This window comes from Poecilia reticulata, chromosome 14 (genome assembly GCF_904066995.2).
Source record: "Poecilia reticulata chromosome 14, P_reticulata-male-v2, whole genome shotgun sequence".
NCBI lineage: Eukaryota > Metazoa > Chordata > Actinopteri > Cyprinodontiformes > Poeciliidae > Poecilia > Poecilia reticulata.
Window position 1 is genome coordinate 4786487 of NC_088843.1, and position 25971 is coordinate 4812457.

Consider the following 25971-nt stretch of genomic DNA (forward strand, 5'->3'; position numbering starts at 1 on the left):
ACCCTGCATAGAATTTAAATCCTTTATACATGTATTAAATGTATAAACTTATTAAATTTAATGTAATAAATTACCTTTTGTTAAAAAAATAAAAAGCCTCCAGCTCAAATTAATTTAAGCTGTCTACTGAAAATATTCAGTACGGTTCAGTACACTATACTCAATTCTGCCATAAAGATAGATTTAAAATGAATTACTTACAATTCAATCCTAGTAAAAAAGATTATTAAAACATTGATAAAAACTAAAATCTTAGTCTCTAGATAAAATTGGTAGATAAGTTCCAAAAAGAATTGACCAAGGGTGTCTGAATACTTCTAAGGTTTTATATATTTTATTTGAAAACCATTTATTTTTCTCCAGTTTCTTAGTATTGCTCAGTCACATAAAATTGCAAAAAATACAATGAAGTTTATGATTGAAAAATAGTCTAAATATAAAGTCTGCAATTTCTGCTAAACATACAAAGACATAATTTCACAACACACATTTATCTACATTAAATGTCCCATAAAGCTTTATGTCACCTCCTATTATGTTGCGGGTCAAATTGACCCGTTTTAAAGTTTAAAAATATTTTTAAAATAGTTGCAAGTATTTTTATTGCATGAAACTTTTTCTATTTGTCTTAATAGGTGAACTCTACATATAAATTGAAAATGTATTCATTTTACACATTTGCAGCCCCCCCTGCGTCTACTTGTTACATCGATACTGTTCGGGTCAATTTGACCCGGCAGTTAACTTAAAAGTGCAAAAAAAGATTAAAAATGTCCAATTCTATTTGTTTCCTTACAGCTATGAACCTTATTTCCCCACACACACACACAAACACAACACACCACACACACACACAAACCCACTTTCTCCCTACTCTCTTTACTTCACAATGAACTGCGAGAAAGCAGGTGTTCATACAACTTTTGACGGGAACCTATTCTGTTCCCGTGGGTAAACTCCACCCACACTGAGTGGACACTCAGTAGAAGTGGAGGAAAACATAAATACTCTCTGCATGACTCATTTATCTTGATTTTAATTGGCGGGTCAATTTGACCCGGAACAGTATGTGTATCTCAAGTTCAATTATAAAGATCACCCTTTGAAAAAAAAAATTTAATGTGATATAAAAATTTTTTACCAAAGATCACTTTCAAGGAAATTGTTTTTTTGTGTCTAGGTTTTTTTCAGTGGACATAAAAAATGTAAATCCCATTTTTTATGTCCAAATGAGTAATTGAGTAAGTTGTCATTAATCCTTAATTTCTGAGAAATAAAAAACATAATTGCACAAATTTTGATTGAGATGGTTAGTATTAGAGTTAAAAATCAGATAAAAAAATGTTTTGGAGGAATTTTTTGGTTTCTGACACTATTGCATGATAAAACACTCCCTGGGTCAAATTGACCCACGAACATTATTGCTGTACCTCAGAAACGAACATAATAGGAGGGTTAAAAAATAAAAAAAATATAAATTGTTTTATACTAACTAATGAGACATGTAGATATATAATCAGACTCTTTCCAAAAAATAAAGTGTAAGAAAGAAAAAGATCAAAACAGTGAATGCAAGTGTATCAAATGTCAGCAGTCTCCAAAGAAAGACAATCATCACATTACTGCACAACTTTGAAAATTTCAAAACAAAGTACAACTAGGCCATCAGAAGTATTTTCTCCAGAAAGGACAGGGAAACCGCTGTTGAAATTAAAAATTATAAGGATATATTTTACCTTAAAAGTATTTCACAGATATCCAAGAACCTCATCAATACATAATTTTTAATATTAATATATTTAAAGAAATGTAGCAAATCTTGAAATATAAGTATTTCATTCATTGTTTATTTTGCTACCCAGTAAATCCCCTAATGAGACGCAGTATTAAAAGTGCTTTAAGATGGAAGAACATACAGTGAAACATAAGTTTTATTTCATTCTCACATTGTATTCTAGTTCATTTTAAAGGAAATGAGTAAATATAATAGTTGGTCCATTTTCACATTTACCTTAAAAAAAACTAAATTCAGATGTGTTATCTACAAAAAGCATGTGTACATGATTTCAAGTTGTTTAATAATACAATTTAAAAATGAGAAAACAAATAAAACCATAAGAAATTTTTGTCAGCACTTTACCAATGGCATATTTAGGAAATCTCCATCGGGATTTGCTCGTGTTTATGACTGAAGAACTTCAAAAATTTGTTTAACGCCACGTCATTCAAATTACTAACAGTAAGCAAATTGTTGACTGCATTTCTAAACTCTATGAAATTTTCTTTCTCAACCAGATTCTTTATGCCTTCCATAACGATTTCGTGCTGAGCGTAATTGAAAGCCAAGTATTCCTTAAACGCATCAAACTTCTCTCTCACTACCATGTGGATAACGAGGCGCTCCATAATGTCAAGCAAAGGATGAGCGAACTCTATCACACTTGTGGTTTCACCGTTGGCAGAACGGTAGATGTACCCCCCTGAATGCATCGCCACAACGTTGCAGTGCTTATCAAAAACAGGAGAACCAGAGGAGCCATAATAAAAACACGATTCGTAGGTAAGAAAAGATTTTCGGTGAACAGATGCTGCTACGCCCTCAAAGAAAGAGCGAGAAACGAACTGAACTGGGCCCTGATTCTCCCAGTATTGTCTTTTAACAACCTGAAGGCGATTTTGAGAGGGAACAATGAGACATGGATAAATTTTCTTCACTCCCCCCTCTGGATGCCCAATGATGCAAATTCCACCATCTTTGGGAAGAAAGCCAATGTGCTCCAACAGACCAGGAGGGAGTCCCTGGTGTGCACTGAGCTTTAGCAAAGCCCAGTCACCACCGGGCACTTCAGGGTTCAACTCAAAGCAAACAAGCTCCAACACATCCAGTGCTCCTTCACACTGTTCCACACTTTCATAAGCGAAGTGTACAGAGACTCTCTCGTTGAACTGGCACCTCTTTTCATCATAAATATCTTTAACGACATGGCCATTAGTGAAGACGTAGTTGCTAAACAGGAGGAACCCACTTCCGTTTGGCCGGCCATTTATTCTCACCTGACAGACTGAATCACTGAGACATGTCAGCCTTTTCATGGTTTTCACCTCACTGCACATCTGAGTACTCTGACCAAAGTCTACACGGAACAGATTCTGGAGATTACACAGGGTTGGAACCTGAGTTTTTATGCCTTTCACAAATTCCTCAAACTGGAAACATAACTGGTTCTGCGTCCTTTTTGAATTGGGTATTTCCAGCACTAGATTTCTTGATGTTATTTCCACATTGGCCTCTGGTTTCTGTTTTACTGTGATGTTATCCTCTGCCTCAGACTGACCCTGGACTTCATTTGACATCAGATATGCTTCATCAAGGCTACCAGGCAAACTCAGTGGTGGATCTGACTTGTCTAGCAAAATAATCTGGAATGTTTCATCATTGAGCTCATCAACAGGGTTAGAGAGCTCCGTTTTTACTGAAGTGCTTTTATTAGAAAGCACAAAGTTCTTCTTAAATATGGAGCTGTGAAGACGTCCATCTCTTTTCAGAGCTGCCTTCACTCGCTCTCCTTTGTAAGCATAAACAGAAATTTCTTGGAATGCTTTCAGAGCTGAGTTTTTCATGATTCTAGCTATATTTTTACCTCCCTTTGTCAACAGATGGAACATTACAAGGTTAGAAGGAGGTTTGTTCCTGCAGAGAGAAACATAGGCACCAACCGGTTTCTTTGGACACTCTACAGCTTTTACATATTTCACAGTCAGATTATCTCCTTTTTGAATTAAAGTGCAAGGAAAGTGTGAACTGATGGCTTTTCCATCCCTTATAATAACAAGTTCTTTCTCTTTGTTCTTCTTTGCCGTTTTTGCAAATTGGGGGCTGTTCTTCAGCGATTCCTCTACAGTCCCAGCTTTATTGCAGGTCATGTTGTTGAAATGTTTCTCCTTACATCTCCAGAAAAACGAATGAGTCGGATGCAGCTCTTGGTCCTATCAGAAGAAAAAATGTAATATAAACTTTAGTTCAGTCTAATGTCAAACTGCTTTCCACATTCAAACTATCTGTGCAAAACTGCACTATGTTATTGTTAACTTATCTTTTAAATGCTATAATAGAAAATATATTGCATCAAATCTTTAAAGCATTGCATACAGTACGCGGCAGAAGAGTTTCATCATTCTGGTTGGCCATGTTTTTTTCCTCTGGAAAACAGAAAATAATAAAATTAGTTCTTCAGGTTTAATTGTCATTGATTGCAGTGTTCAAAATGATATCACAAGTACATTAAAGATTATGACTAAACAGAATTAGTTTTTAATGTCTTAAAAGTTAAGGATAATCTGACCAAAAAGTCTTCAGATTTTTTTATGTGTAAGTTTTCCAGTTGTTCACTGTCCCAAGTAATCAAAAACTAAACAGGATAAATTAAGTCAGGACTCTAAAAACTTTTACTCAAAGCTGTTTCTATCATTAAAACTAAGCTACTGTTCAGTACAAAGATCTGGTCACAATATGAAGAAAGCATGGATGAAACATTTAACCTTGTCAAGGATGAGCAAGATGCTGGATCCTGGTGAGGCCGTGGTGTGTATTTCCCTTTAAGTGACAAAAGAAAGTATATTTTTTATACTAATAAAAAATCTATATAGAATACTGATGACTATACATACTTTCGTTATTAGAAAGTGTGGAAAACACACCTCGGAACTGCATAACAAAAGTTAGATAATTTAAAAGCCTAGGAAAATAACACCAAGTTACCTCCAAGAATCTAATATTTTGTTGTTGTTTTTTCGCTTTAAAATAAACTTTGCAACAAACTCAAATTCCAGTCATCAAGGGACAGGGTCCTGCAACCTTTAGATATATTTCAGCTTCAGCAGACCTGGCTAGAATATTAGCTCATTAGCAGAGCTCTGTAGAGCTAAACTGCATGCTAGTGACGCAGTTTTATTTAATTGAAGTGTGTAATACAAGGGACACATCTGAAGGTTGCAGGACTCTGTCCGTCGGTGAATGAATTTTGAAACCACTGCTTTATATAATATGCGATCGGCGAAAGACGAGCCAAGCTTACCTTAAATTATAGACTCAAAACAAGAAACACTTCAAATGACGTCAGTTTTCGCGCGCTTGGTTCTTCTTCTTCTTCTTCCCTTCCAAACAGGAATCAGGGATCTACTGCCCCCAGCTGGTGCGGTGAGCAGCACAGAGACATTCACAATACTTCACAGTTTTACAGTTTTGGTTAAGGAAATCGAACTACATTTATCCACTATTTCCAACAGTACGGTCAAAAAAACTGTAAACACATATGACTGTTGTATATCTTTTTATTTTTATCTTTCTCTTTCTCACTGTTTATTCAATGTACCTTTTTAATCTTTTTTTTAAATCTCTTAAATGTTTTTATCTCTACTTTCTAATTTCTTTTTATTTCTCAATGTCACTTGCTGTTTTTATTTTAATTATGTAAAGCACTTTGAAATGCCTTGCTGCTGAAATGTGCTATACAAATAAAATGTGATTTATTGATTGATTGATCTCTGAATTTTTTTTGTTTGTTATGTCTGTAATATCTGCTTAGCTATTTTTTGTTTTCATAGCAATGTATTTACTGTTGAAGCCTATACTTTCTGATATTTTGTGTTTTATTTCTTTGTTTTTCTTTGTATTTGTAATAAAATATGTTGTCTAAAATTAAAAAAAAACTTTTAGTACATTGACCTGATCTGAAATCTGTCAGTTATTTTCAGAAAATAGAAATGTGAGCTGTAATTTTAATGTTAATTTGCTTAAATTGTATCATTTCCATGTTTTGAACATGGACATTTTAATATATGTTTCCATATATATGGAACCAGAAAGTCTGTGTTTATTCCTCTCATCATTAGCAACAAATCATGTATATTTGGGAACATTTGATCTTTATTTGCCAAAGTTATGGCTGGAGAACCAAATATTTCAGCTGTCTGAAATAATCTGTTCCCGCTCCGTAACATGGCAATTAATTATTTTTTCCAAAAACTCTTATACTTTATTTATTTCTAACAACAAATCCTGTAAAGTTGGAAACATTTACAATTTTTTCTCCACAATGTTATGTTGGGAGAATTTTTTCATTCTATATTTTTCAAATCAAAAATCTTATAAATAAATAAATAAATAAATAAATAAATAAATAAATAAATAAATAAATAAATAAATAAATAAATAAATATGCGTTTGCGATTGTTGATATTTTTTAAATTAATTTTTTGTTTAAATGTTAACTCGCTAATTTACAGATATTTTCCCAGAAATTACATTGAAAATATATATATTTTTAACAATATATCAAAAACTATTATAAATTTCACCATTACTAAAGCCATTACAACTTGCAACTTGCAGTAGTTCCCTTCAAAGAAAGAAACGCTGCTCTCTTCCTGTTTTTCCGGGCTGTTACCTAGCAACGGAAGACGCATTGACGTCTGTGCTGACGCTCTTTAAAGCGACACGGACCCTTGGCTTCTATCCTTCCCACAGCCAACAACTATCCCCAGTTACGACTCTACACATCTCGGAGGAGGACTAAAACATGGCCAACACTGAGGTACGATTCAGCTGAAGAGAGCCAACACTTGTTCCGATGTTGTTCTCACAGTCAGCTGTACTTTATCTAAACACGCTGTTGTTTAGATAAAGTACGCTAATATAGCTTTAGTCTATTTTTTTAGCTCATTTGTTGCTCTTTTGCTTGTTCTACAGGGAAACAAGCTGTGGGGAGGCCGTTTCGTTGGAGATACCGACCCAATCATGGAGAAATTCAATGAGTCCATCACCTATGACCAGAGGATGTGGGATGCTGATATCCGAGGGAGCAAAGCGTATGTCAAAGCTTTGGAAAAGGCGCAACTGGTCAGCACGGAGGAGATGGCGCAAATTCTGCAGGGGATGGACCAGGTATGGATAAACTGTGTGTTGGACGTGCGGTACTGGATTTTATAATAGACAAAGTTAGGAAGTAACAAGTTATATTTACTTTAGTAAGTATCGTAAAGTATAGTAAGTATCTTACTTAAGTAATATTTCTGGATACTGTGTTCACTAAATGGATAATAAGCTTGTTTTAACCAAAAAATATTAGACACCAGAGTTGTGTAGTAACTAGTTACTCAATTACATTTATCTGAGTAACTTTTTTAAATTTATTTTTTATGTATTTTAGGAGTATTTTTACAACGCTGTACTTTTTACCTTCACTTTAGTAATTTTATTATGAAGTATCTCTACTCTTACCTGAGTAAAGTTTCTAGATTTTCTACCCACTGAATAAAAAAAGCATGTTTTAACCAAAAAATTGCCAAACACAGACACACACTTGCAGTTTTTGTTAAAGGTTCATAAGTTTTTTATTTAAAAAAAATTGATTTGGAAAACATTTATTTTTGTCTGATTTTGTAATATTTTGTTACTTATATGAATTGTCATTTTGGTCTTTAAAATACCAAAATTTCCACATAGCTTTATATTTTGGTCTGTCTAATTATGTACTTTTAAATATTAAATGACTGATATTTTTGATCAGTTACTCAGTACTTGAGTAACATTTTTACCAAATACTTGTACAACTGCTTTTTACGTTTACTTGAGTAAAAATGTGTTGAAGTAGAGCTCCTCTTTCTTGAGTACATTTTCTTGGCTACTCTACCCACCTCTGATTTTATAATACAGTATTATAATAAAGGGGTGAATACAATGCAGGCCTAACCCTAACCTGCTTCACATATTTATGTATAAAATATGACAACAGTTTTTTCTTCCACTTTACTAACATGCATTCCTTTGTTTGTGACATCAAATACCAACATGATATACTGCAATTTATAGTTGTAATGTGGCGAAATTTGGGAAATTTTAAGAGGTATGAGTACTGAGAGAACTGAATGTCACCAAATTTTCAACACACAAAACAAAAAGCACCCAGAGACACTCAACCTTTGGACAGTACTATTATTATGTTAAAACTTGCAGAAGATTGATTCTGTGCATAGCTGTCTGGTGGACTCTGGTTAATAGATGACAGCTGAGAATGTGCCGTGGTGCAGGATTCCTGCTTCCTGCTGAGCGAGTTGCATACAATAGTGTCATCATGTGACAGGTGTCAGCTGGCTCTTTCATTCAGGGCATTTTGTGCATTGCTCCGTCTCATACTAGTGTTTGCTTCATCAGTGCAAGTAACTCTGGAAAAACCAACTATACTTCGGCATGCTTAGCAGAATTTGAAAAATATAGCTAATTATGGATACATTTTATAATTATTTCATGTCATTATAGTTTATAGGGGCATTATACATTTTTAGTTTTGCATCATTTTCTAATGTTATTCCCGCATCAAAAACATACCTGGAGTGCTGCTTTGATTCTTTCATGGATGTCTGAGAAATCCTTTAGTCTCCATAGCAACCATTCAGCTGTGCAAAACGCCTGGGTGGACATAACTCCACCTTCGAGGTTGAAGCTCCTCCTCTGAGCTGCAGTTTCCAAGCTTCAGAGCTTCCGCCTCACAGAGCGGCCCTACCCCACTCAGTTCCTTCAGACTAGCCAGCAGCAATTAGAGAACACCTGGTGGAACTGGGCACCTAGCTCAATATACGAGCTACTTCTCAGTGAAAAGCTGGTAATAATGTTGTTAAATGGTGGGTAGAGCAACGATGTTGTGATTATATCCAGTTTTGGAAAGATCTTCTTAAAAAGACAGAAACCCAATTTCAATTTACGAAGTCAAATTTCTTTTAGGTCACATACAGCATTTTTATAATAACTGAAAGTAACATAGTTGCTTGATTGTGCACTAAAATGATTCCATGTGGCTGGAAAACACAAAATACTGCCCCTTTAACAAAGTGTGACTTACAAGATAAATGGGTCCAATAACCTGTTATAATGAATCCAGTTTAGCTAATATTTTGTTTGAATCAGTTTGGTTCATTCTAATATCTATGACATGATAAACATTTAAAGGTAAAAGTAATTTTATTTTATAGCATATTTTCAGCAACAAGGCAATACAAAGTGCTTTACAGGAATTAAAAGGAAATGCAAACAAAATAACAAACCAAAGGAAAGGGCAAAAAAAAAAAAGAAAAATAATCTAATGTTGATCTAAAGTATGTAAACTAGGAGCTCCTGTTCAGGGTTGCTAAGTATCATCTGGTCTAATTCCATTTCTGGGTTGGGAGAACAGGAGTCTGAATAATAGTCTAACAATGTTGATCCAAAAGTGTCCTCTGGGCTTCTGGTCTCTGCAACTAAGTAGTGAGTACTCTACAGTTTCTAAAAATAAGATAGAGTGACTAATCTAATCCCCTTTCCGGGTTAAAAGTGAGTACTCCACTGTTTCTAAATACTAGATACTCCCATTCAGGGTTGCTAGATAAGTATAAGTAAGTATCCTCTGGTCTAATTCCTTTTCTGGGCTGGAAGAATAGGAGTCTAAAACGTAGTTGCTAAGGTAGTTTTTCTGGACTCCAAGTTTGTTCTAAACCCTGTTCTGGGTTGCTAAATAAGTGTAAGTAAGCAAGTATTCTCTGGACTTTTTAAGTATGCTCTAAGTTTGTAAAAGTAATCAATACTCCACAGTTTCTAATAATAAAAACTAAGTGTTCCTGCTCTGGAAGAATTTTATTTTTCTGGATTCTAAGTTCATTCTAAATCCTTTTCTGGGTTGCAATAATGGGAGTCTCTCTGTATAATAATCTAAGAAGTATGTAGGTCTAAATGGTGAGTACTCTACAGTTTCTAAAAAATAAGCTAAAGAGTGGCTAATAAACTACAGTATCTAGATTCCAAGTTTATTCTAATTCCTTTTCTGGGATAGAAGTGAGTACTCCACAGTTTCTAACTAAATAAAATTTATAAAATAAAAAAGAGGAAAGGACACATTAGGGCAAATGGCAACATTCAGACAAAACAGAGGGCAAATAAAGACATGAGTGAAGGCGGTGACATCACAGGGCCATGACACCCGGTGGCTCAGCCTCCCAGCAGAAGTCCGATAGAGGTGTTGTTATCAAGGAATGTCCTTGAGAGCGCTCAGCTCCACAGCTGCATGGATAACAGGAGGGGGTGAGGTGGGAAGGAGCGTTATGTTTACATATCTTCATGGAGATTGGAAACATGCAGTCCTTCCAAGGCCACACGGGGAAAGCCAATTCAGATACAGAATGTCTTGGGTCGGGTAGATTATAAATTTCAATCAGTCCGAGTGTTTGCTAGTTTGGTCCATCACAAATGTGTCAATAAGCCAGGTATCCACAAGCTCCAAACAGCAGAAATGCTGTTATCATGAATAAATCAAGGGTGAATCCCGCCAGGTGTGTCCCTGCAGGACAAGAGGGCTCTCCTGTGCTCAGTCTTCTCATCGAGAAAATTTTATCAATTGCATTGAGAGATCAGTTGACCAGATCCATAATTTGTAGATTTGGAAGATGTGCAGAAAAAGGCTCCAAAAGTAGAGAAAAGGACAGGACAAAAACAGAGCAAGCAGGGCAGGCATGGGCAGGGCGGGAGCAGAGGGAAAACCGTCCGCATTCACCGAGAGCAAGAGAGGAAAAAAGTCATCTAACCCTCATTTTGCTCCACAGATTTCTGAAGAATGGTCTAAAGGTGCGTTTTTGATTAAACCTGAAGATGAAGACATTCACACAGCCAACGAACGCAGGCTTAAGGTGATGTAGAGCTTGTCTTTCTCAGAATTGTTTATAGATTAACCATCTAAAACTTGTCCAAACTACTGTCTACACTAAAGATATAATAATTAATTTAAAAATTATGTACAAAAAAACAAAACAAATCAGTGTTGCTTTGTTGCCGGTTTGTCCAGGAGCTGATTGGTGCTCCTGCAGGGAAGTTGCACACCGGTAGGAGCAGAAATGATCAGGTTTGTTTTTTCCATCATTGAATCTGTAGTAAAGGTCAGCTGGAGGTAAATCATGAGACAACGTGTTGTGTTTTATTTAAACAGGTGGTGACGGACATGAGGCTGTGGCTACGAGACGCCATCGCTAAGCTAACGGATAACTCCCTGCAGCTCATCTCCACCATGGTGGAGCGGGCAGCAATGTAAGACCATTCTGAATGTAAATTTGTTTATTTCTTTTATTCTACTTCATTAAACCTTTTGTAAATTACAGAGAAATTGACGTCCTTTTTCCTGGTTACACCCACATGCAGAAGGCTCAGCCAGTCAGATGGAGCCACTGGATTCTCAGGTGTCCCATTAACGATAAAATCCACCAAGTTTATCTTTCATTTTTTAATATTAATGAACATTCACCATGTTTTTTTCTCATTTCTTTCCCTCAGCTATGCTGTAGCTTTAAGCAGAGACGTGGAGCGGCTTCTGGAGATCAAGAAAAGAACCAATATTTTACCTCTTGGCAGGTGCAGTGCAAACACTTCCAGCTCCGCTGTGATTTTCATTCACAGATGTGATTAAGTAACAAGAATTATTCTGTTTTCAGCGGCGCCATTGCTGGCACACCTTTTGACATTGACAGAGAGCTACTGCGGACAGGTCAGATCAGTTTGAGAGTTGTTGTGTTACTAATGCTAATAAAAAAATATGCTGAACATTTCTCCTTCTCTGGGTGTAGAGTTGGGGTTTGATGGCGTCAGCCTGAACAGTATTGATGCCACAGGACAGAGAGACTTTGTTGGTATGTCAACTGTATATTTCAGCCTTTCAACATAACCAAGGGTTTTAAGTGAAGCCTTCTCATATTTGTGTTTTAAAGTACTTGTTTTTTTTTTAAGCGGAGTTCTTGTTCTGGGCTTCCCTGTGTTTGACCCACCTTAGTAAGATGGCCGAGGATCTCATGCTGTACAGCACTAAGGAGTACTCCTTCGTCACGCTCTCCGATGCCTACAGGTAAACTTTGCTTTTTTTTTTTTTTTTGCTTCTGTTTGTCAAAAGACTTCACAAATGTGAATTAGATCTAGGTAAAGCTTCATTTATACAAGTAATGGCAATGAGGTTTGACCTTGAGATTCTGATTTGGACTTATTCTAAATATTAGGACTAAACAACATTTTTGATTTAAAAAAAGAAAAAAACCTGCTTCATAATCCAGCAGAAAATGAAAGTCTTGTGGATTTTTACTTACCTCATTCATAGGAATATTGGTGAAAATAAAACCTTTTTAAAATGCTATGTGATTTAAGTATGTATGAGTTGTTTTTTCTTAGTGCTTATTGCCAAAATTTACAGATGAAGCAGAAGGAATAAACAATTGCAAAATGTTTTTTTTTACTGTCTTCTGCTTTTATAAAAAATGGGCTCAACATTTTGGATCCAGTGCTATATTCAGCATGCCCTATGTAAAATATGCAGCTCGATTATAATAGTTAGGTTAATAAAATTAAAAATACTTTTTGAAATGTTTTCCTGAAGTACAATAAATTTAAGTTTTAAGAATTTTTACCCAGAAACAGGATAGTTATGTGTCGATGTGACATTCCCTGTGAAGAACTATTGACCTCTATGTAAAACAATGTAAAAAAATTTACTTCAGTTTAAAGTTGTATTAAAATGTACTCAAATAAACTGTTGACATGACTGAGGTCACACAATCGGATAACGTTTTCATATGTTAACTAAGTATCAAAGTGAAGATGCTAAAATTTTCTTAAATATAATCTGTCCCTGTCTACAAAGCGTATTAAAAATTTTTTTTGCATATAGGATACATCTGCAAAATAAAATTATATTTTGTAAAATATTTATCTCACATCTGCCTGTTATTCCTAGAGTCAGTGTTAAGAACTATAGTTGCTCTTAAATTGTATTTCTTGTCCTCCAATACTTATTTTCTTTAAAAGCTTTAAAGTGTTGCCCTTCTTCTGTAACATTCTTCTTCTTCTTCTTTCGTTTATTTGTGTGATTTGTAGCACAGGCAGCAGTTTGATGCCCCAGAAGAAGAATGCCGACAGTCTGGAGCTGATCAGGAGTAAAGCAGGTCGTGTCTTTGGCAGAGTAAGACAAAAGATTAGTTAAAAATCTACTTTATATTTGTTTTGTTGTAGGACTGGTTTACACGAAGGGATGAAGATTCATGATCATTTGTAGAGAGAACAGCATGAACTCTAAATAAGAATCATCATTTTAATGCTTACTTGGTTCATTCATTTCACCAAAGCTACTTCATTCAATTTGAGCTGTTGTAATAAATAATTAGAGGTATAAAATCTTTTTCACTTTCAGAAATAGTTTGCTTTGGCACATGCAAACACCAGGTGCCCTGTCTGATTTCACAATGTTCTTCTGCAACCTGTTTTTGTTTTGTACTAGTGTGCAGGATTCATGATGACTCTGAAGGGTCTGCCCAGCGCATATAACAAGGATCTGCAGGTTTAAACTTACATGTTTTCTAATATTATAACTTCACTTGGAGATTCAAATGTAACCTCCTGTTATGTTGTGGTTTCGTATTTTTTCAGGAGGACAAAGAAGCCATGTTTGACTGCTATGATACTGTCCATGCTGTGCTGCAGGTGACAACTGGAGTCATGTCGACTCTAAAGGTGAAAACATAAAAAGAAAAACCTAAATAATCCAAAGAGTAGAGAACGTTAAATGATCAGAATCTATCAGTAATTTTTTTCCACTGTACAATATGTTATTTACATTTATTTTTGTTTAATGTTTCTGCAAGATATACATATTGTGGAGGATCTGTCACCTCTTATGGGGAATAAATGCTAATTCTGAAAAACAAGCATAATCTCCAGGTTCTTCTTTTTTAGCAATAGAGTTTTAAACCAAAAGTTATGATGCTTGAAATAGACACCGTTAAAAAATAAAAATCCAGTTAAATATTTTTTTCAAAAGGTAATTTTACGATAAATATGGATCCTGTTAAAACCTTCTAAAAAGCATTGTTAAGTATTTTGGATTTTATCTTAACATTACAAAGAATATTTTAAACAATAGTCATGAAAGTTAGATTTGTTATTTTTCTTCAAATAGATGTTATTAATTTGCTTCTCTTGTGTTTCAGATCAACCAGAGTGTAATGGAAGCTGCGCTCAATCCCGACATGTTGGCTACAGATCTGGCCTACTACCTCGTGAGAAAAGGGGTGAGATGTTCCAACAATATTGTGTAGTAACAGTAAAACACTGCAAAACCACAAAATCTTACCAATTTCAGTCTAATTTCTAGACTAAATTACGTGATTTAAGATATGTTCACTACAAACTAGTCTAAAATTACTTGCTAAGATTTTGTGTTTTTGCAGTGAATTAGTTTTGATAGCTTTATAAATTGTTAATGTTTATGTTTTGACACTCTTCTCGTTCCAGGTGCCATTCAGAGAAGCCCATGGTCTCTCTGGAAAAGCTGTATTTGCAGCTGAATCTAAAAATGTCTCCCTGAATCAACTGACTGAGGCGGACCTCACTGCTGTCAGGTAGTTGACACTTATGTATGGATGCATGTATGTTTTTAATCAGAAGAAACATCAAATTAATAGCTAGAGGAATAAATCATTGTGGGTTTAACTATATAATAGAAGTTCTACATATATTTTTTATTGTTATTTTTAATGATTTTGAATTCAATCTTCCTTTTCTCTGTCTGTGCATGCCATGTGTATGTGTGTGTGTGAACTTTAGCCCGTTGTTTGGAAGTGATGTGTCTTCAGTGTGGGACTACCGGAGCAGCGTGGAGCAGTACAGCGCTTCTGGGGGAACAGCAAAGAGCAGCGTCTCTGCCCAGGTGGAGCACCTGAGGAACTGGCTGAAGACTCGGTCACCGTGACCTTTTCTCTGTGACCTCCAGACCTTTTCTCTGTGACCTCCAGCTGTCAGACTTGGGTCAAAGTGAATTACTCACATTTATTCACACTGCCTTTATAGCTTGAAATTTCTTTGCTGTAAGTGACTTTCATCTTAGGATACTTTTGTTGATCATGTATTCTTACCTGAGCAGTGATCAATAGGTTACGAAATAAAGGATAATGTTACAGACTTCACTCAAATAAAGTGTTGATTTATTTCATTTCCAGCTTTATTCAAATATTCCACTGATGACTCTGCATCATATCCCTCCAGTTTTTACTATTTTGTGCCTGTTCCATTGCCACTTCCTCCATTCCTTGGCCCATTTTATACCAATGTACTAAAACCAATAGTTAAGCTATTTTATTTATTATGCAGTGATATTAGACTATTGGTATTATTGGGGTTTCACTTTAATTTTCTACTCTAAAAAGTGCCTTAAACGCATTTGGCAAGCAGCTCCTCCTTCTCTGTACAAATTCAGGTCAAAAATGCCGTGCAACAGGCTACAGTTGCCATGACTACAGTATAGTGGCTAAATTTCAAAATGAAATGGACCTTACCATGCTCCGCCCAGAAACGCCCTTCGAAAGTCCCACGTGACTTCATGTCTCACAAGCAGAGCCTCGCGGTGCTTAGCTTCTATGTGTAAACATGGCATTTTTCATTTCAACTGACTCTGCGGAGTATTTCTGAGTCGATTAGTTTAGCATTTCTGCCGGATTTTCACAAAATATCAGCCACGACAATGGACAGGGGAACCAACAAGTTCATGTCATCTTTTTTGGACGACATCAAGGTGTTTGAGCCACGCGATGCCTCCAACATTGTGCGCGTTGCAGCTAAATGCTACCAGTCGATGAGGAACACAGCAGATCCTCAGCATAAATATAGCTGTGGACAAGTTCACTGACGCCTATTGTTCTTGCAAGGCTGGGTAAGTCGGACATTCGTGGTTTAGAGGGTTCGAATGTGCCTAGGACTTATACATGGTATTCGGTGCTAGCGTGGCTAACACGATAAAAAGCCTTTTCAGGTAAAATAAAATCTTTAACGTATGTCAGATACGGTACACATTGCATATTGATCTGTTCAGCTAATGTAAGGCTGTGTAACAGACCGGCTTCAGGATGTAGAAGTTGTATCGGTACTGCCATTATGCTGTACTTGGCTAAAAGGTTTTCATAATGGATGTGTTTATTATTGACTTTCTTTTTTTCATTCACTAAACACAAAGAAAGCAAAGCAATAATACTTACACCAGCAGACACTCCTTTGTTCTTATTGATCCTACGACGGTTGAGCTGCAAATGCGGTCGTGCACAAGCTTTAATCCAAGCAAGACATTCTGTTTCAGATTTTGGAAATCTGTGAATTTTAGTTCCACAAACACAATCAGGCATCTGTCAGTATCTGACATCGCCTGTACAGATACCCCACTGACAGTGGGGAACCATTCTTTTTCGAGTCCTGACGCAAAAACTTTGTCGGTCCACAATGTACGTTAGCATGTGTTTGTGAGACGGTCACGCACGTGATAGCTGCGCTGTGACGTAAAATGGGCATTAGCCAATGAAACGCGGCCCCTGTGGTAACGTCCATAAGGTCCCTGGTGGCGATAAACAGGAAAAGATAATTAACTCCTACAGACAGAATTATCAGCCAATCAGAATTAACGTGTACAATGACGGTGGGACTCAGAATGTTGAGTCATAATTTACAAAATGGCTGCCGCATTCACTTCAACTCCGGTTGACCTAGTTGCTGACTTATTTTATTTACAAATAATGGGTGAGTGCTACTTTTTTTTTATCACATTCTCATTCAGACTTTACTGAATATTTTTTCTTTTATTTGTTCACATAGATTTGAGCAGATTGAGGTTGAGCTTGGCCTTAACTGGGGAACATAGAAAAGTTTTGCTAAACTATTGTCTGTTCAATTATGTGCGCTGTTGCCAGTCTATTTTGTTAAAAATATATGTTGATATATTACTCGATATATGCATTGATGCTTTAGTTGGCGTATTTTTATTTATTTGCATATTATTGGATGCCTGTGGCTTGGTGTGGTGCATAGTGTATTGTTCAGGTAGGAGACTCTTATTGCACATATGGCAGGCTTGAATTTATGCACCTAAAAATTTCTGATTCTGTTTGTTTTTTTTGTTTTTTTTTTCTGAAAGACATGCTGCATTGAACTTTGTGATTTTGCATTAATATGTATTATTTTATTGAAGACAATATAAACATACTCTCTTTTTTTGGTAAAAGTTTAATGTTTTTTTTTATTTTAAAATCTAAAAATAGAAATAAAATGGCGGTTCTTTTATTTAAAAATAAAAACACAGAACATACACCATACCTTTGCTGGAAGATGGTGGCACAATCATGCTCTATGAATTGGTTTCTTCAAGAGTAACAGGAAAAACTTGTCATAGGAATCATGACATAAAAACTATTGGAGGCTGTGTAATTTGAAACAAATTGATTTTTCTATTATATGATTATATCTTCTAAATAATATGTATCAGGATCATTGGAATGAACAGGGCTGAGAGGACGACGAAACACATTTGGCTCGCTCTCTTCTGAGCGGCGCCTGACTTGGAGCTGTAAACTACTCTGCCATCCAGAGGCTGTGTGGGTCTGAAGATGTTTGTCATGGGCTGTCCTGTCCAAAATCTGCACTGTTTAACTATGGCGTCCAGCTGGGGAGCAGAGGAAAGAAAACATGAGACTTTGACAAAAAGAAAAGAAACAACTGCAGAAAAACAAGTTTTACCTTTTTTACAGAAGTAATGGTAAAATGCACTGCGTAGTAAAACACTCATAAAAGTAAATTTTCTCAAAAAAGTTACTCAAGTGAGTGTAACTGAGTAAATGTTGCTAGTTACTGCCCAACTCTGAATGCAAATAGGTGGTCATTAACCGGCAGAAATATTTAAAATGTATGTTTTTAAGATAACAGTCTGAATAAAATGTTGAACGACTCTTCACCTGTCGACTGCTGATTGACAGCATCCTATGAAACACTGTCCATGCAACCGCCTGCTCACATCCTGGAGTTGTCATGGAGCCCACATAGCGGTAGTAACTGTGAAGCTCAGTGGCTGCCGGGATGATGTAACTCAGTCTAAAATTTGGAATCACTGTGCTGCTGCCTTAACACAGTCAGAAATAAAGAAGTAGCCAGAAAAAAAAATCAAGTTAGTACTTAGTAAAATCTTAGCAAAGAGGAACATAACGCAGAAAATCGTTAAAGAACAACTAAACCCCACTTTATTCCCCCTCGCTTTCTGTCTCTGCTACGGTACACGCACACTCGTTGCCATAGCAACTGACAACAACGTCACCATACGTATCAGGGTTCAACATTTTAAAAATACTCAAATATTTCCCACACAAAAAACAGGACATTCAGTCCGTTAGTGTTTTTAGGTTTGATGTTTATTTGGGGTTAATTAATAAGCGATCACTTGATAGATTAGCTACCACTGCTATTAGCTAATCTAATAGCTGCTAAAAATATAGCAGCGGGAGAACATTAGCTAGATTATTAGCTGCTAGCTAATACTGCTAATCTACCACAGCTGTTTTAGATTAGCTAATTTAAACACCTGATCTACTGATGATCTATCAGAGTTGGTGTTTAGGTCCCCTTTTTTATTTTGTAACTGAACCGAAACACACCGAATTACTCATCATGTTAAGGTTGTCAAAGTCAAGCAAGCACAACTGAACTACTTCCCTCTGTGTGGTGTAGAGTAACAAAGCACTTTTACATATCAGGCAGACATTTAAGATTGTGTTTATCTCTTAAGATGGACCAGACGCTGTACATGGATTCAAGTTTCAAGTCCAAGAAGAATAACAACATTCATGACATGCTATTGTGTTTTTAAAGTAAAAAAGTAATATATTTACCATTGTTTTTTACTTGACCCAGAGCAGCAATTATTGTGTCTAGATGAGGATGATCATCTGCTGTTTCCTGTAAGGAAGTCAATAATAATAATATAATTAATATATTATTATATAATAATTATATATATATTTATATAATAATTATATATATATATATATATATATATATATATATATATATATATATATATATATATATATATATATATATATATATATATATATATAGCATACTGTAAATGTTGAAAGACATTTTACAGTATATTACATAAGTATTCACTCTTCATATTTGGTCAGATTACAATCCCAATCTGAATGTATTAGGTTGGGATTGTATGTGATAGACTAACAAAAAGCAGTGCATACTTGTAAAAGACAGAGCTGTCCAAACTTTTTTTCACTGAGGGCCAAAATCTCACGCTGAAAGTATTCAGGGGTCAAAATTTGTATTCCTATTTTTCTTAAGCCCCAAAAAAGGCAAAAGAAAACTCCTTTGTGTCGTACTTAACATTATCAGTTTAAGAAGATATAAACTTGCCAAGGAAAATCTCATCCTAAAAAAATTACAAAAATGTTGGATGACCATTCTTTAATTGAAGTCAGAGGCCACACAAAATGAATCCAAAGGCCACAAATGGCCCCCTGCCCCACTTTGGACACCCCGGCTGTAGAGTGATGCGTTACCTCAAAGAAGAGGGCGAGCAGAGCGATGCCCGCCATATCGTGTTCTGCTTCCTCCAGAGAGCTGTAAGGCTCTTTAATATGGACTATGTGCAACTGTGCAGACAGAAAGGAAAGGTATTATAAGGAGTCGTACCTAGAACACAAACCTGCCAAAAATAATCCTAATAAACCAGTTTTCACTGCAATCATTTTAAATTTGAACTGAAATTTGCATTATTGCTCAATACTGGTGTTACACCATACTCTGTGACATTGTGACCCTGGGAAGCACTGTTGCATTTTAACACCATGAGTCACTAAAAATGTAAAATCTGCAGGGGAATGTGGTGACTGCAACAAACACAAAAGGAAAAATACAGAAAAAGATGAACAAAGGATAGAAAAATCTCGCCACTAATATTATGACTATTATGGAAATATAGATGGTCACATAAAATGATAGTCCTGTTCAGATATTGTGACCAAACTGTAACTTATAGAAAAACATTAAATACTTAAGTAGTAGAGTTTAGTATTTTACCACAAGTTACAGAGTGGTCCTTATATCTGAGATATCATATTTTATTTCCATCATAGTCTTAATATTAGTGGTCAAATATTACTTTTTATTATTTGTTCTGCTTTTTCTTTACTTTTAGTTTTTATTTTTTGTTCTTTTTCTTTATTTTTCCTTTTGTGTTTCTCCTCTGCAAACCTTACATTTTTGACATAGCATAGTGTTAAGATGTGTCAAACACAAGGTTTGTGGGCCAAATGTGGCCTGCCATAGCTTTTTATGTGGCCCTGAGGAGTCTAGACTCAACTCTAAGTGTGCTTAAATATCATGTTATCAATCAAATCAATGCAGTTTTTATCTGTTTGCATAATTAAGTGCAAATATCACAAAGTTTTTTAAGTTAGAACCACAAACACTTTGGATTTTATTGCAAAAAATCACAAAAAGAATCACAAAATCCTGGAGGGACTGAGAAGATGTTCAATAATATTTAATTGTAAGAATTCATTGATTTTTTATCAATACATTCTGGCACAGCCGTCCCTTTAAGAGCATTCATGATCTTGATTTGGCCCAAAACAAAAATGAGTTTGACACCCTTGTGTTAAGATGTCACAGCGCCTCCTACAGTCACAATATACACCTGCAACGAACCACTTATATTCTATCTGAAGCAGATTACAAGTTGTTTGCGTCATAATTTATACCAAAATATGCTTTTAGGTCTTCAAAAATCTAAATGCAATAGAAAACGCCACTTATCGAGTAACAGCTGCAGTTGAATTCATAATCCTGTTATTCAACCGGCCTTTACGCCCTTACCTCCATGGGAAATCTTTCTCCATCAATGGTGTGCTCTGATCCCGGCGTCCCTCTCTCTCCCCAGTGGAAGTGAAACTGGGCGGCTCTGTAGTGACCCGGCAGAGCGCCTCCTGTCAGCCGCACTGACTCTGGTAAAGCAAAGTGAGCTGATGGAGGAAAACGAAGTCAGAGCGTGAATCTAACGAGCATTGAGGCTCTGAAAGGGAGGAGAACAGATCAGGCTTTGGTGTTTTTCATTACCAGAGTGGCCCTTGTTCTCTACGGTGATGTTGATTAAGTCGGTGTGTCCGATGAAGCTGAAGGGAGGAAGGGCGCTGCTGAAATGAACTTTATTGGTCACGATGTTAATTGGCGACTGGCGTAAACCTCCACATCTGGGAAACAGAGCTGCCCAGCGGCTTGGGTCTGGAAAAGAGAGTCATCACATCACACTGTAAAACATCTGAAGGTGGTTTAACTTGAAAATGAATGTCCACCTGCTGCCAATACAAGAAAATTGTTTTGGTTTTAACTCAGAAATTAAAGTTCATGAAGTTGATTTAACAATAAGAAAGAAGCTGTCTAAAAATTGCATTTTAATTTCACTAGTCTTGAATTTTTAGTTTTAACTTAACACTTCAACTTAAACCAAATAATTATTTCACAATATGTAAGAAAAACAGAGCACACATTTCTGTATTATTTTACTCACAATATCAAGTTAAAATAACTACTTATTTTACTTTAGAATCATTTTAATTCATTCTTGTTTCAAATTGCATGAACAAAATTTTCTGATCTGACAATGAATTTTATTAAATTCTGCTCTCCTCAAGCTTTGAAAACTGAGAATTACATTAAAATGAATATTTGCTTTAATAACGAACAAGAGTCAGATCAATGGACCTTACCAAGCTCCGCCCAGAAACGCCCCTCGAAAGTCCCACGTGACTTCATGTCTCACAAACAAAGCCTCGCGGAGCTTAGTTTCTATGTGTAACAGTGACGTGCGGTCAGGGGGCCATTTTTGGCCCCTGCACTGAATTACGTGGCCCTAACCTCAGTTACAGAATGACACAGATTTAGATGGTGGTAGACGCAGATAGACTTTAAATAATTATTTATTATTATTTCTGGTAATAATAATTTATTTGAAAAAAAAATTTCTGATAAATTAAAAATAACCTTTATTCTTTTTTTTTTTTTTTTTTTTTTTTTACTCTTTTTGATTTTATAGTAATTAAGATCCCAACTATTCAGTGACTTTAGGTTAGGATGTTTCCAAATCAACTTTTAATCAATTAATTAATAAGCTTTTTAAAAGATTATTATGAAAAAATGCATATATATTTTTTAAAGACAGACTGACACAAATCCTGGTCTAATTTTCCAGAATACACTAAATATATTTTATTTTTTTCAATTGATATTTTTAATATAAAAATGCTAAATCGCTTCTAACTTTAGGACGTGGAATGACTTGCACATCTCAAATCTATGATAAAATCAAACAAATCAATGCTTAGTTTATTGCAAATATAATAAAGTTACAAGATTTTAATTTTTAAAAATATTACATGTTTTAAACCGATAAGTGCTTCTGACATGATGATTTGGGTCCATGTGACAAAAAGTTTAGACACACCTGATCTGTTGTTGGTGATATAAAAGACCCAACCCAGAAAATAAAACTAGATTATGGTTCTAGTGGAGGCATTTATTGCAACTAAAATAGAATAAATGTTTATTTAGAGTTGAAGAGACGCTGTAGGGGTGTACTTAGTTTACCCACCACTGCATATTGAAGTGTTTAAGACAAATGTTTTAACACCAAGATCTACTAGAGGTTCTGTGTTGTATGTATGCAATGTAAGAAGAAATGTACTGATATAATATATAAACATCTATAAACATCTGAAATATTAAAATGCACAGATTACTTGTGAGGTTTAAAAAGACTAAATTTAAACCTTTTACCAAATAATCTAACCCAAACTTGCACTGCGTCATGTGGATAAAAAAAATATTTAATTGATTTGTTTTATTCATCCATAGATTTGAATTGGACCTGTTTGAAGTTCCTTCATATAATATTTGCTGCAGCTTTTTGCAATGTAAAGAAAACTGAATTGAACTGAGTTAGATTAGCTTTGCTGCTGTTTGAATATTTTACTCACCTTTGCATGTGTCATCACAGGTCTGGCTCTGGTAACACCACTCAGCTGAAATCACAAATAAAAATCTGAAACAGGGCTTTGGTTGCAGCTTCTTGTTCAATAGAGGCGTCATGAAGTTCATAAAAATAATTAGATTAGCTTTTATAACAGTTTCTATTAATCTGTTAATATGTTTAATTCCAGAAACTAAACTTTGAGAATTCAGATACAAAAAATATGAACAAATCCAGCAGCTGGATTGTCCAGTTAGTTTGTTATATGTTCCTGTGTGGTCTTTATTTTTAATGCTTTGTATGTTTGGATGCTTCTGTTTAATGAATAGGGAGAAAAATACACAAAAAATGATAATTATTTTAACCCCTGGGATGAACTGTGGATTGCCAGAGGTTCTGGATTTCAGCTCCTTTCTTTCAAAGAAAATATTCATCACAAAATGCATTCCACTGGTGTTTTTTATTTATTTATTTTTTCCCTGTCTGTCGTATTAATTTGCTCTCACTCAGTAATAAAAATATAGATTTTTTTTTAGACCTCTACAACAGCTGTGTCAAAGTTTTTGTTTTGGGACAAATCAATGAATGCTTTTAAAGGGCAGTTTGTGCCAGAATGTATTGATAAAACATCACAAACTGTAAAAATAACAATTAATTCTTAGATGTAAATAATAATATTGACCATCTTTTCAGTTCTTCCAGGATTTCGCGATTCTTTATGTAATATTTTGCAATAAAATAAGAAGTGTTTGTGGTACTAACTTGGAAATATTTATGATATTTCCAAGTTAAGTTTGATACGTGTGGCTTAGCGTATTCTCTGGAGTGTCACCTTTATTCAGATACCAGAACCATTCAAATACATTTTGTAATTTCTGAGAAATATTGACTTCATTTGGTCATTTTTGAGAACTCCAGCCCCTAAATGTGACACTTATGCATAATTAGTTGTTTTTTTTGTTGCACATCTTCCTGAAACACTGAAGCTTAAGTTTCTTAATGACCAATAAGCTCCTATTATATTCGAACATAAATCTGTTTTCTCAAAAAGCACCACTGCTGATTTAGTCGTGTTCTTTTGAAAAGGAGTGTAAGACTTTATTTGTGTCACAAAGGAGCAGTTGTGAAACCGCTGATTGCATTCAGAGTAAAGTGAGCGCGTCGCTCCGTCAGGCGCTGATGAAGTCATTTACTGTTGTCCTGCTGCTGTGTATTATGTTGCTGATGAGAAAAAAACCCCTCCAGCGTCTGGCTCTGTGGTGGGAATGAAGGCTGGAATGGAGAACCATTTAGCTAATACAGGGACACAGATTAACCTATAATGGCGTCCTTTGAAAGGGGACAGCAGTTCTCACCAGGTGAGAACAATGCACAGGTGGAGGCGGGTTTTACCCCACCTGGCTCACACACCTGTGTCAGAGTCAGCAGAGAAGAAAAGCCAAAGACGGGAGTCAAACGGCGGCTTAAATTTGGTTTCCTTCAATTAGATGAAAGTTTTAAATTCTTCATTTTAATTTTCTTTGTCTGAAACAGACAAATAAATGTAGAAATTCACATCAGGAGGCTCCTAAAACTCATTAGCTGAACAATAATTTATATAAATAATACAGTATTTTATTGTATTTTCTTCCTGCAGGAAAAGAAAAAAGCTTTCAACAATCAGATTTTATGTGCTCTGTTAATCAACACATGTATCTCTTCACAAATATAATTTTAATTTGTAAATACACAGACTTTCTGAAATTTATTGTATTTTAACTTGAATTTTAAACACTGTTTTATTGTTAGTATTTACAAATAATTTAAAATAATATTTGGACACAAATATGAAAAAAAAAGTTTTTAAATTCAGGACATTTTCTCATGTTTTGAAAACATTTGTATTAATATTGAACACACTGAGTAGTTTATTAATAAGTGCTCCATGTAACAACACAATGAACATTTCTGTCGAAATTTTTATTCTTAATAAATTTCAGTTTCCTGATTAAATAAAGGCTAAATGAAAAAAGTTTATTGTTTTTGTCATTGCCTTGACATTTTATCCCACAATTGATTAACCACACTTTAATTATTCCTATTTTTTTGGTATTTTATCCAACAATAATTGCTGATTATTCTTTTTTGTGATTTTTACTTGATTCAAATTATAAAAAAAATATTTTCTGTCAAAGCTGATTTTTTTTTTCACCAGTTTCACAAGTCCTCAGACTCGGCTTGTCTTAAAACACATTTCAAGCTTTGCACATAAATTTTTTGGAGTTGCAGAAAAATGCCATGATTATTATCATTTACACACATACACACGGTAAAAGTTTTTGTTTGAGTCGAGAGTCTTACCTGATGCCCTGGAGCGCAGGTAGAGGAAAGCCAGGAAGTAGAGAGAAGATCGCATCGTTGGGAGCAGAGCAGGCGAGAAGTGAGACTTTATTCCACCGGCTGACTTGGAGCAGCACTTGTCAGTGGGAGGGCTGCAGATGGTGCGTGTGTGTGTGTGTGTGTGTGTGTGTGTTGGTTGAAAAAAAAGAGAGAGACAGCAAGAAACAAATGGCTTTCAGTCCCAGAGGCACAAATTGACAAACTGTATTTATTGATTAATAATCATGTCATGAAAACGGCATTGATCATTTATTCGCTCCTGATTTGTGCTGCATATTTGTTCCATCCACAGCTTGAAGTTTTACCTCTTGAGCTCGAAACTGAAAACTGTTCAAAAAGGTTCAAGTGAAAATATAATTAAGAATAAAGCAGGAGGAAACCAGAGCAATAAAAAAATTGTCAAATTATTAAAAATATCATATTCTAAATAAATATGCAATATGAGCAAGATAATAATAAAAAAATATTGCATATATGTAATTAATGCAATACATTAATAACTATTTGATAATCTTTTTTCTTTTAAATGTTTTAAAATTAACCTTCCAGGGATTGCAGATGGATTTTACATATTTACGTTTGGTCACTTTGTATTCTCCCCTTTTAATAAATATAAATGAATTTCATCTTTTCATGGAATATGAAATAAAAAATGTGATAGACTATATTAGATTAGAAACACACAAATCAAACG

At 35.1% G+C, this 25971-nt stretch overlaps 3 protein-coding genes across 4 annotated transcripts; 1 reads left to right on the plus strand and 2 right to left on the minus strand.

Moving 5' to 3' along the window:
• Positions 1–1562: 1562 nt before the first annotated feature.
• On the minus strand, positions 1563–5195 carry LOC103475653 (serine protease FAM111A-like). Of its 2 annotated transcripts, none has more exons than XM_008427448.3 (3): positions 5076–5195; positions 4151–4200; positions 1563–3987 (listed from the first exon to the last, which is right to left on the minus strand). In XM_008427448.3, the coding sequence occupies exons 2-3, from the start codon at positions 4187–4189 to the stop codon at positions 2152–2154; spliced, it is 1875 nt and encodes a 624-aa protein (XP_008425670.2). In that variant the 5' UTR covers positions 4190–4200; positions 5076–5195; the 3' UTR covers positions 1563–2151. The 2 variants fall into 2 exon arrangements, with proteins under 2 accessions (XP_008425670.2, XP_008425671.2); XM_008427449.3 differs by lacking the exon at positions 5076–5195 and adding an exon at positions 4540–4590.
• A 1290-nt stretch (positions 5196–6485) lies between these two features.
• On the plus strand, positions 6486–15015 carry asl (argininosuccinate lyase). Its single transcript, XM_081615498.1, has 16 exons — positions 6486–6593; positions 6749–6943; positions 10627–10710; positions 10866–10922; positions 11007–11104; positions 11176–11253; positions 11348–11425; positions 11506–11558; positions 11638–11700; positions 11798–11912; positions 12932–13016; positions 13332–13391; positions 13481–13564; positions 14041–14121; positions 14345–14451; positions 14657–15015. The coding sequence occupies exons 1-16, from the start codon at positions 6579–6581 to the stop codon at positions 14799–14801; spliced, it is 1398 nt and encodes a 465-aa protein (XP_081471624.1). The 5' UTR covers positions 6486–6578; the 3' UTR covers positions 14802–15015.
• Positions 15016–16971: 1956 nt separating this feature from the next.
• Positions 16972–25861, minus strand: ca4c (carbonic anhydrase IV c). The gene is made up of 8 exons (XM_008427450.3): positions 25239–25861; positions 22906–22950; positions 20990–21154; positions 20750–20895; positions 19432–19524; positions 18748–18814; positions 17821–17984; positions 16972–17531 (listed from the first exon to the last, which is right to left on the minus strand). The coding sequence occupies exons 1-8, from the start codon at positions 25291–25293 to the stop codon at positions 17337–17339; spliced, it is 930 nt and encodes a 309-aa protein (XP_008425672.2). The 5' UTR covers positions 25294–25861; the 3' UTR covers positions 16972–17336.
• Between the last annotated feature and the right edge of the window lie 110 nt (positions 25862–25971).